The sequence below is a fragment of the Nansenia antarctica genome (genome assembly GCF_963989245.1).
Source record: "Nansenia antarctica genome assembly, chromosome: 4".
Classification (NCBI taxonomy): Eukaryota; Metazoa; Chordata; class Actinopteri; order Argentiniformes; family Microstomatidae; genus Nansenia; species Nansenia antarctica.
In genome coordinates this window covers 62,608,032-62,620,340 of record NC_137689.1, presented here as the reverse complement: position 1 = coordinate 62,620,340, position 12,309 = coordinate 62,608,032, and the positions used below count along the sequence as shown (strand labels likewise).

General features: G+C 42.2%; 1 protein-coding gene across 1 annotated transcript; it reads right to left on the bottom strand.

Moving 5' to 3' along the window:
• Nucleotides 1-913: 913 nt before the first annotated feature.
• On the bottom strand, nt 914-7,993 carry LOC308156240 (putative ATP-dependent RNA helicase DDX4; the record flags this gene model as incomplete). Its single annotated transcript, XM_080529589.1, has 15 exons — nt 914-988; nt 1,416-1,508; nt 1,914-2,184; nt 2,535-2,634; nt 2,917-3,062; nt 3,271-3,437; nt 5,279-5,408; nt 5,580-5,734; nt 5,987-6,139; nt 6,333-6,481; nt 6,631-6,673; nt 6,925-6,960; nt 7,111-7,152; nt 7,431-7,484; nt 7,982-7,993. 15 exons carry the CDS (start codon nt 7,991-7,993, stop codon nt 914-916), a joined length of 1,626 nt encoding a protein of 541 aa, XP_080385715.1.
• Nucleotides 7,994-12,309: the final 4,316 nt, after the last annotated feature.

Below are 12,309 nucleotides of genomic sequence, written 5' to 3'. Positions count from 1 at the left end.
TAAGAATTTAGAATTTTTATTTCAAAATATATTTTAAACATCGACCAGAAAATCGACAAAAAAATGTTAGCGTGTCAAGTTCATGGTAGACGTGAATCTATAGAATTTCTTCGCGCACAGCACCACCCCGGATGTATTTTATGTGCGCAAGAATTACGCACTGCCGGAAGACACAGGCAACTCGGGCAACTTGCCCGCTCGTAAGGCAACTGTACTTACCGTGTCCCGTGAAATGTCGACGTATACATGTGTACCTCTCTCCTTCACTTGGTTAAACTTACAGTACCAACAATACGGTAAGATCCCGGTGAACAGGACTAAACAACACGACAACGACAGAGCTAGGATACACAATATATTGCTCAACAACGGTAACGGTCAGAGGGGAAGTGAAGAAACTTGGTTGGTTAACTGACGAATGGCAGGGTACGGCTGACAGCGGGACACCCTGTAATAAACCAGTCAGTAGTAGTGGTGCATTTTTGAGTAAGTAGTAGTCTTCTGAATCAATAATGGTGGTGTATTTTAGAGTAGTGTTCTGAGTCAGTAGTGGTGATGTATTTACACATCTCTGAACCAGGATATTGTTAAATGTATGTTGATCGGAGTAGTGAGAATAGTTAGATGGATGGTTGTGTCTAAGGCAGACAACATGACAAACACAAACAACTCAGAACTACAAACTAATGCACTGAACAGGGATTTATTAAACGTTTTTTTCTTTCTGAATAAACACGAACACGTTATCCAGTATTTAAAACAAGTAAATAAAAGATATTTATGTAGCCGGCACCAAAAATACATCTGTCACAAACGTAAGCATCACAACCACAGGACAGCAAAGTGCTTTCCCCTTCAAACACTAAAAGAAAGACTACATAATGGTTCCAGAGGTGCTGGATGCATTTGTGTTTCACTCCCATGCGTCGTCATCTGCAGCGCTGGCAGCTGGCTGCTGGCTGGACTGATTATTGGCTGAAGCTCCACCCTGGAGACAAGGAAGAGATTTGAGAGTCATGAACATGTAGTCAGTTAGCCTGGTAAGTGACAGCCAGGGGAGGCAGAAATCAGGACAGGATCATGGTAATTCCAATAAAATCAGCTTGTCATGTTGATTTCTGCCTCCACTGATGACAGCAAGACTGTATTCTGGCAGTTTCAAAAGAGGACCCTGTGAACATGTACAAACCTGACAGGTACTTAGCACCTCTAAGGGATAAAGTTATGCTAGTGCAACTTTTCCTGGTAACACAAACACCGCACAGGTGACTCACTCTTCAGTGGAAAGCCAGTGCTGAGTTAATGCTAAATGGGATGCTTGGAACGGCCTGACAGACGTCACCAAGTGAAGGTTTAGAGTGGTCCCAGGGATCCATTTGGGATCTCCCCCAGTGCAGAGCCTGATAGATGCTCACCATCCTTGAGTCTGTGGAGGCAAGGTTGAACCCAGAGGTCCCATGGGCACCGGAGGCCGCATCCTCCAACCATTTGGGCACTTCCTGTTGAGCCTGCGAATCGAGTTAGTCATGTTAGAAAATGCATCCTAATCTCAAAATCTGTCCGTTGTCTGAATCACTTGCTAATCCACTCTCCCAGTCCCAATTCTCCATCCTTCTCCCTCAAGTATACACCTCCTCAGCCACTTTAGACGATCGGTCCATAATCTATTGCTTTTACACCATACTGGGAAGTGAACAAGTGCACACTAAGGAGAAACGTAGAGAATTGGGATTGTGGTTGCTGGATTCTGAGTGCTTCCCTATGTCCCTATAGTTTTTCCTGTTAATTGAATCTGCTCTCATCGTTTCTTTCTCAAAATGCATCCTCCCCCTTGATATTGTCTTGGAATGTATGGGGAGAGAAGAAGAGAGGACAGACTTTTGGGTTGCTGCAGTGCTAGCTTAGTGACCTACCCCAGAGAGGATTTTGATCAGACCCGGAGCCAGCTGGCTGTCTGTGTTCGGGTCGTAGAAGGTCACAGCTCTCCCAGTGTTGCCGCAGCGACCCGTCCTCCCTATGCGGTGCACATACTCATTTATCTCTTGTGGGAGGTCATAGTTCACCACATGCTGAACGTGTTCGATGTCGAGGCCGCGTGCTGCCACAGAGGTGGCCACCAGGACGGGACACCTGCCCGCGCGGAAGTCTGCCAGCGCCTGCTCTCGCTCCCGCTGCTCACGGTCTCTGTTGATGGTGAGAAGACGGTAAATGCCAAGCACTACGACCAGACTGAGACCTCATTGAAGTTGAGATTTGAAACTCTATACCATATTATTTCCACCTTTGTGTAAATGTATGAAATCCTTTACCTAAGCCTAATCGCAGTTAAGATACTCTCATATTGTGACATTGCTCTTATATCAAGTCTGATACTTCTCACATGAATGAGGCTACTAGAATCTAGATCCATTGCATCGAATAAAAATCATTCAAATATGGTCATCATCACAGTTCCTTGAAGTGAAGCCTGGCTCCAGGATGAACTACCCATGAATACTAGTAGTAGAAACCTTCTCCTGACAGAGAACACCTACCCATGAATACTAGTAGTAGGCACCTTCTCCTGACAAAGGTACGTGGCGATGAAGTCAGCCTTCCTCTTCTTATCCACAAATACCAAGGTGCGCTCCGTTCCTTACAGAAACAAAACCCATTTCAGACATCACGTTCAAGTTCCCCAAACACAGATGAATTGACACTAGTCCTGGACTAGTCCCATCACACTTTCTATAGAAAATATCCATTGAAGAACCTTTTTAGTTTTTTATTACTTAATCTGTGTCTGGGAAACCTGTCTTAAAGGATCAACTATTCATGAGAATTATGATTGAAATACAGGGGAGGCAGAAATTGAAGGACAGGCTCATGGTAATGCATGGAATAGAACAGGCTGTATGGTGAGGTGTGGACAGTCACCTGTAGTCTTGAGTATCTCCAGGAGCTTGTCCCTCTTGTCATACTGAGACACCTCTACGATCACCTGCTCCACGTCACTGCAGGCTCCGCCCACCGTCCCCACAGTCAGGAACAGGTAATCAGTCTTCAGGAAGTCAGCAGCCATCCTATAGAACCACAAATCCTTTTCTTCATCCTCAATGCAACAATATATGCATTCTCAGACAGATCACTACATTCAATATAAATACTTCCACACAACCATCATCTCTGCTGTTCATAATAAGTTTATCTGCAGTAAACTTCAGTTATTTCCACAAACATGAGAAAGAGAGAGAGAGAGAGAGAGAGAGAGAGAGAGAGAGAAAGACCTACATCTGGATGTCAGTTGGATAGGTTGCACTAAACATCAGTGTATTGCGGTCCTCCTTGGGGGGCATGCCTGGAGACCCAACCAGCTTACGCATATCAGGCTCAAAGCCCATGTCCAACATCCTGTCAGCCTCGTCCAGGACCAGGTAACGCAGCTTACTCAGACCCACCTGGGGGAGAGAGAGAGAGGGTTGTATTATTCCAGAAGGAGTAACCAACTCCAATGAAGTGCTCTAGTTGTACAACTATACATAAAGGACAGTCAGTTATAGCAGTTGGTTAAATAATAATAATAACTTTTATTTGTATAGCACTTTTCCTGCAAACGTTGCAGCTCAAAGTGCTTCAATCATTATATAATCATAATTTAATTATTTAGGCAATATTAAAAAGATGGGTTTTCAGTCTTGACTTGAACATATTTGCTGAGTAACTGGCAGTGCATTCCACAATTTGGGTGCATAAAATGAGAATGCAACCTCACCAAATCTCTTCTTTTGTACATGTGGTACACAGAGAAAACAAGCATCAGAAGACCTGAGAGCTCTATTGGGCTGATATGCTAGCAAAAGGTCTTTCAGATATTCTGGTGCTGTGCCAGCAGTGAGTAGGGTTGGGTACCGAAAATCGGTACCGGTAGGTACCGGTTACTTTACATTCGGTATGTACCCGTACCGAATCGCAAAGGAGATTTCGGTACCTCATTTCGGTACTTTTGTGTCCGGTGTCATGCAACAGTCAACCACACGTGACTTGAGTCGTGACGTGACATCGCCTGTTAAATTTCCAATCAGTGCGTGTCGTGGTAGTGAGGTGAGCAGTTGTGTTGAGAACTTAAGAAGAGTGAGTTTATAGTAAGTGTAGTAATATAGTTAGTGATTGTATTATTGTATTATTATTATTATTATCATCATCATAATCATAATAATATTATCGAATTTCGCTAGCTAGCCTAGCTACGAGGTCACCGAGAATGCCGAAGGCCCTAATGAAGCAGCGTTCTAAAGTGTGGCTGCATTTCACCCGACTCGACGAAAACAACGCGAAGTGCTCAAAATGCTTAAAATCATTCGCACTTTATCGCTATTATGGCGATGTGCTGTGCCTATGGTGTTCCTCAGTCCAGCGGCAGTCAAATGCCGGTAGATTCGTGTCTTGCTCTCTCAGCACCGCTTCCTGGTTCACGACTCCCGTTGACAGCGGGGGGAGAGAAAAGTTTTACCAGGGAATTCGCTCCGCGCTGTGTCGTTCAGTTTCAGGTAAAGTGACGTGAAAACAATATTTGTTTACTTTATGTTTATAAATCTGTGCCATTAGACAATTATGTCAACAAAAAAAAAAAGTCAAAATGACAATAAAAAAGTCAAGAGAGGTGTCGTGTTTTGCCAGAGAAGGCAAATATGCTGATCTTTTTGCAAAATAATTGCTGAGGTGGGAGTATTATTTGTTATTTGAGTGTATATTTAACTGTAATATTATATATATATATATATATATATATATATATATATATATATATGTATATTGTGCCTCAGTCAGCAGGAGTTTTATTTTCATTTATTTTAATTTGAGTGTATATTTAACTAATAATATTGTGCCTCAGCAATAAAAAAGTGAAAAGCTGTTTAATGTTGTCGACCGTGTTATTATGATATATATATATATGTCATTTTTAAAAATCAAAAGTACCGAATTAAGTACCGTTTTGGTACCGGTACCGTTTTTAAAGTATCGGTTAGGTACCGGTACCGGATAAAACCCAAACGATACCCAACCCTAGCAGTGAGAGCTTTATAAACAAGCAGAATGATTTTGAAATCTATTCTGAACTTAACAGGAAGCCAGTGTAGTCTCTAAAATAGGAGTTATATGAAAAAAAGCACATGATATGGTAGGATAGATAGAACTAAAGGCATATGGATCACCTGCCACCAACTGCTCTCATACGTTAAACAATACGTGTACAATAGCGTGTACTGCAGGTCAGATGAGGTACAGTAGATGAGGTTACCTTCCCTTTTCCAATGATGTCCAGCAGTCTCCCCGGGGTTCCACAGAGCACGTTGCAGCCCTTCTGCACCTCTGTTATGGTGTGTCGGGTGCTGATGCCCCCATAGACCACTACAGGGCGCACACACGTCCTGCAGAGGAGAGGGACAATGTTGTCACATCATTTTTAGTTCCTTTGGGCAAAACAACATTCACGCTTTGCTGAAAATGTGGCATTCATCCTAGAACTGGGGAATGTTCAGGACACTTTGTAAAACTCTGTAACGTTTTATAACACATTCTAGAAGGGCTGCCCTCCTTACCCGAAAGCGAACTTCCTGGCCTCAAGCCAGATCTGGACGATGAGCTCCCTCGTGGGAGCCACGATGATGGCCTCTGGTTCCTGCACCTCACTGAACCTGCTGGCTGCCACACCGTCCGCCATCAGCTTCTGCAGGATGGGCAGCAGGAACGCAGCCTGGGGAGCGGTTTACAGCAAAACAATCATTAGTCCCTTACAGATTGTTGTTGTCAATTGTATTCATTGATTTGTCTGCGCAAAGAGAGAACATTAAGGCAATTGTGCAGGGTGCACTTGAATTCAAAACATGTTGATAAAACATGCTAGAGCCAAGAGTTAATGATAGATGACATTAATGATTAATGACATCCAAAATATTGGAACACACAATATAGAACATTTTTGTGTAGATTGTAGAAGGCGACTCACTGTTTTTCCAGAGCCGGTCTGGGCACAGGCCATGAGGTCTCTGCCGGCTAAGATCATGGGGATGCCATGCTTCTGCACCAGGGTGGGCTTCACATAGCCAGACTTGGTGACGTTCCTGTTCAGAGAATCACACAGGGCAGCCTCTTCAAACGTCTGGGGGGACAGAGATGGGGGGACAGTGTTACGGTCTCTCAATGTACCTTCAGATCATACAACAATTCACAGACAAACAAGCAAATGTAAACCATTCAAGACAATTTGTGAAAATTGGTTAAAAAAAAATTTGCTCATCAGGTAGTGAAAGTCATCAACTGAGGCAACATGAAGACACCAGGAAGGAACTCACCAGGATGGCTTTGGGGGGGTTGCTGCCACTGACATCCACCAGGATGTTGTCATACTTGTCAAAGTTGATGCCCGTGTCAAAATGAGCGAAGACATCAGATTCCTCTTCAGAGGGGGTGGGGGGCACATAGGTCACATAGGTTGGAGGTGCTAAGGAGGGAGGGGAGGCAAAGGTCACCCTAGAAGGTCCTAAGATACTCCGAAACTCCTACTTAGCTAGACCACCCAGGAGAGACGGTTTACAGTAGAAGAGAAAGTTTGCAATATTTAGAGCCCATGGCCATCAGGTATGAACATACTGACCATCAGCATCACCGTCTCCTCCCTCACCATCCCGGGAGCCTGATGTGGGAAACAGGTCTCAATAAGACGGCAAAAAACCCCATGTTTAAGTAAGTAAGCCTCGCACACAAGTAGGGCAGGAGCCCATCTCTCCTGTCAACCAGGGAAGCAGAAATCAGAGGACAGCTCATTTCAGGGTTCTCCCCAAACAATGCAAGAGTGGCTGGGCCACCTTGTCAACAAATCATGTTATGCTTTCGACAAATCAATCATGACCATTCATTGATAAGGTAATATCTCAAAGACAGAACCTTTGGAGAACACTTCTTCGTCTCTTCCACGGTAGCCTGAGGAGAACAAAGACAAGACACACTCTAAGGAGATGGACTTGTGCGGCAAGGCAGTTTCATCCAACACTCTAACCCCATGTCCTCAGACATCAAATTCCCGGTAAAATAAAAGGTTTTAAAAAACACACAAAACGCCCACTGAATTACCTCCTCCACCGAAGCCTCCTCTTCCACCTCCATCTTCACCATCTGAAACCAGGAAATCACGTTTGAGATCACACCCATCAGCAACTCAACTAGTACATTCTTATGAGCATAGTTGGTGTTCATCTTCACAGATTAACCAAGCATCTGCGTGTGCCTGTATCAGGTGTGTGACATGTTTGTTCTTCATCAGTCATGGAGCTAACAGAACATTCTAGAAGGGGAGATCAGTGAGGGCAGAAATCAGGAGATGGAAGGAGGATGGAAGGAGGAATGGGGTGTTCCTCATTTCACCGTCACCAGCCGTGCAGAATCAGATGTACCTCTAGAACGGAAGCCTCCTCTGCCCCCACGACCTCCTCTGCCACCTCCAAAACCTGAGGGGAAATAGCAGAAGTGATCAGAATTCAATGGCTTACCTCCATTACACCCCCAGGGTTCTCCCCAAACAATGTAAGAGTGGCGCTGCGCCATGGTGTGAACTTGGCAACAGAGCACTTTATCCTACAGTATACGAAAACCATCATACCTTTTTCATTGATGTCATCACCATCCCCTGTAAAACAGAAAAGTGTTTTGCAGCAAGTCTTATCACAAAGAAACATGTCAGACAATGGGAAATCAACACATTAAGAGACACATAGGAAAGAATGATAAACTGAATATACCACTTCTGAATCCACCTCTTCCGCCCCCTGTTAAGACAACAGGACATTACATTACATTACTTCAGGGTTTAGAAGCATTCAATTGTCAAGCAATGGTTTACTTTGGTGGTTTTATTTACTGAGAAAGGGTCTCAACCCGGGGGGTCATGTTATGGACTTCAATCTTTTGGGAAACAGTATGACCTCTGATATCAGTCAACACTTACCTTTGTTCCCATTCTCATCGGTGCTCCCTGTTCAGAAGAAAACACGCATTCAGCCGGAGTAAAGCAACATCTCTCAATTATCATACTACATAAAATGGAATTTTGTTGAATCTTACTAACTACAATTGCAACTCAAGATTGGCTTGAATGTCTTTCTGTAACTAGTCTGTTTTTCTTAATATAAAAAACACAAAGAACAAAATGGCTTTATAAAAAAACACTCTTTATATTAGGTACTAAATGTAACCACCTGAAGCAAAGCATTTGAAGCCTCCGCCTCCTCCCCTAGCTCCTCTGCCTGTGGAAGAGTAGACAGGAGGTTCAGATCAGCATAACAGCCCATCTAGCGATCATTCATCCCAGAAATTCAGATGCCTATTCAATTGGTAAACGTTTGATTTACCACCTGGATGGAATTTACATTACCGGTACCTTTTAATTGGCTCAGTGCAAACTCTACCCAACCAGCCACTGGCAGAGCTTAACAACCATGCCTATAGAACTTACCACTACCACCAAAGCCTCCTCTACTGTTCCTGGACACACCGTTATCTAAACACACCAATGAAATCCAATCAGCTGATCTTCTACATCTTAAATTGTACCTTATAAGATGACAAACATGGTAGATGACAAGTGGAATTCACCTAATAGTTACATTTCAACTTAAATGGGGTACCATCAATCGGGCAGTCCCAAGCATCACAGTTAGCATATACCATATGAAACAGGCACCATCTTACCATTCCAGCTTCTAGTATAGTATCCAATATAATAACTGTTCTGTTTCATGAGCTTGTTCCATTGACTGGGAGAGAACACTACATGCTTAGTCTTTAAAACGAGGAAGTAATTCCTTCACTATTCTGTGTATGTCTATGACACCTGTGAACTTGTTACCTCTGCCTGTGTGATAAGGAACCACCAGACTATTGATTATTAACACACATCTTAAAGATAACTTACCATTACTGGTACTGGTAGCACCCTGCAAATAGATAGTGTGATTGTGAGGACATTTTTCATTTTACTCATATCAAATAGTCTGTGTAACTTGATAAAGCTAATGCTCAGGTGGTAAATTACCTCGTCCCATTCGTCCATGATTGGCTTGTGAAGGGATTAGCTGTAGTAAAAGAATGAAGGTGTCAAAGCAACAAATCTTTAGGGATGAATTCTACTTATCATCTTAGGCAATTAGGCAGAGGAATACATTGATAGAGCAGTTATACATCACCTCCCTGTCATCAGAACGATCACACACCCTTTTGGGTGGTAGAAGTGTAGAAGTTTGACTGGCGGTCAATGTAAATGTGTGGTCTTTGCTACTTTAATCTGATAAAATAAGAAAACTGTATTGCTTTTTAGATATTAGGATCTCAAATCCGCTACAGGTGTCATAACCCTAACCCATATCCTGTCATAAAAAACTACCTTATTGAATCTCCAGGTAATGTATTTCTGACACCCATCACTTTTGCTGTCGTTAACTCATTATAAATTAGTAACGTTGACTGCCAAAGACGCCATTTGAAAAACCAGATACTTTATTTTTCTATTTTGGTAGTCTGTCCAATGCACACTTGCCCTTCTCCACCGGCACTAGTTTTGGATCTAGCTGGCTGTTCATTATTTTGATGATAAATTGTAGATAGCTAGCTATAACATCTTCACGAGTCATCTACGTTTCTACATCTCCGTCGAATACTACACAGCAGAGTTTGACGCTTGAGTTTTTACAACGCGCAACCGCCAGAAAAACATACCGGCATATACAGTAAATCGATATTGTCGAACCCTATATATATATATATATATATATATATACACACACACACACACACACATACATAACCATACAGGCTAAATACTGATTAACAGTTCATCACTGTAACCCTCCCCCTCCCCCCTACGCAAAACGTGTCCACCGCGTGTTCTGATAATGGACGGACAGCCCACAAGGGGGGTTGAATAGCTGTAGAATGTCGATTGGTTTCACGGCTACATTATTGTCATAGTGCAGCATTTGGAATATATTTTATACATAACTAGCTAGACTTGATAGCTTGGTAGCTAACAATCAATTATAGCGCGTTTTCCGAATGCGGACGATCGACCCTTACCTAGCATCTAATTGGAAAGAGTCCGAATTGTCCAACTACCTAATAAGTCCACTTGACGAACTGTTTTACCTATAACATACATAACTAGTTATGTTTAATGACCTATATGTAATATATGACCTATATTTAATGACCGTATACCAGCCGCTAATGACGAAAGCTCTAATGAATAGCAACTAAGCTAACGAAATGCTAACGCTAACACAGCTAGTTCAATGACAGTGCACACACCGTTTAAAGCAAGATTAACTCAATAACATAATTGCAGCACGTGAGATATTAACACATTCATATGTTAAATTGATAAGATATTAAAATGTCTTCCATACATTGTGGAAGGCTTTCCGCGGTGTCTTGGGCCTGGCAGTTCAATTTAAGACTCTCGTCGGTCTGGGCGGTGAGCAGCGAACAGGTTGATGGTCGGAGAGAAAAGAAAGACTCGACGTCTGTGGAGTTGTGACCTGGAGTGTCTAGGACCGGAGCGGGAAGGAGTCACGTGAGAGGAAACAGGACCCGTGTAATTTGCACTTCTGAAAAAAACACGCAATTAACTCCGTTATCATTGAACATGTGAGATAGTTCAACAGTTTACAACAACATTTAAGTTTTGCCCATATACATGCACCTTAATTCATGGATACCTATATTACCGGTATATCTTGTATTTTTATTAACTGCTGTGCAACACATTGTCTCTGAATATTTATCTGAAAATAGCAGCTATGGAGTCCATAAGGAGCCTATCATTTACTGTGTCTTTTAGCTCAACTTCATACTTTGATTATTTTTTCTTCTTCAGTAAACTGTTTCGGAACTACTTGACTGTGCTACTTAATGAGTCAATTGCGTAGTCAGTGGCAGGTGTAAGAGATGAGTACGGTAAGTGGTGGCTTGCCTCAGGCATGAATCTAACCACCCCAAATCAAACAACCAACCGAACTGATCTTGAACCAGTTTATTAAGACGCCACCAGATCGTCGCTCATCAAAGACACAGTAAATAGGCTAATTATGGACTCTATAGATGCTATTTTCAGATAACTAAATTAAGAGACAATGTGTTGCACAGCAACAGTTAACAAAATACAAGATAGAATATAGGTAGCCTATCCATACATTAAGGTGCATGTATATGGGCAAACTTTAATTTGGTTGTAAACTGTTGAACTATCTCACGTCTTAACGGAGTGAACACGTGATTCCTTCCCTGTTATTCCTGGTCGTGGACGATTCTGTCTTTCTGACTTTCTCAGCCTGCTCGCTGCCACATCCAAGACCATCAAGACACTGCGGAAAGTGTTGCGTAATGTATGGAAGACATTTGATCAAATTACATATAAATGTGTTAATGTCTTACACGTGCTGCAATTATGTCATTGAATTAATCTTGCTTTATGGTGTGCACTGTGCACTATCATTGGGTTACTGTTAACATTTCGTTAACCTAGTTGCTATTAATTAAAGCTTTAGTAATTAACGGTTTGTATACGGCCAGGTAATTAAACATAATTAGTTATGTATTGTATAGCTAAAACTGTTTGGTAAGTGGACTAATTCGGGGATTTTGCTCAAGCGTTTGGACAATTCTGACTCTTTCCAATTAGCAGGATCGTCCGCATTCGGAAAACGCGCTATAATTGATTGTTAGCTACCAACCTATCAAACTGGAGTGGGGGGGGGGGGAGGGCTGCAAATGCATTTGTCTCCCTAATTGCTGATGATGATCAATCAGTAGTATTTAAGCATAAAGATTTGTTGCCATGACACTGTAATTCTTTTACTACAGCCAATCCCAAAACCAATCATGGAAGAATGGGACGAGGTAATTTGCCACCTGACCATTAACTTCATCAAACACATTTTGATATGAATCATACTAAAATGAAGAGGCAGTTTTTTCCCCTCACAATCACACTCTCTGTTTGCAGGATGCTACTATCAGTACCAGCAATGGTAAGTTAAAGACCCATTTTAAGTTATGAAAAGTTACATTTACATTTTTGGCATTTAGCAGACGCCTTATTCCAAATTACTTACAATCGATACATTTGACTAAGCAAGTGAATCATCAATTCACTAGTTGTAGCAGGAAGAGTTATCCAGCTCAGGCCAGGGGCCATTGGCAGTCGTGCTAGAAGAAGAAAGAATTTTACATTTACAAATAATCAATAGCCTGATGGTTCCTTCTGGCAGAGCTAACACGTTC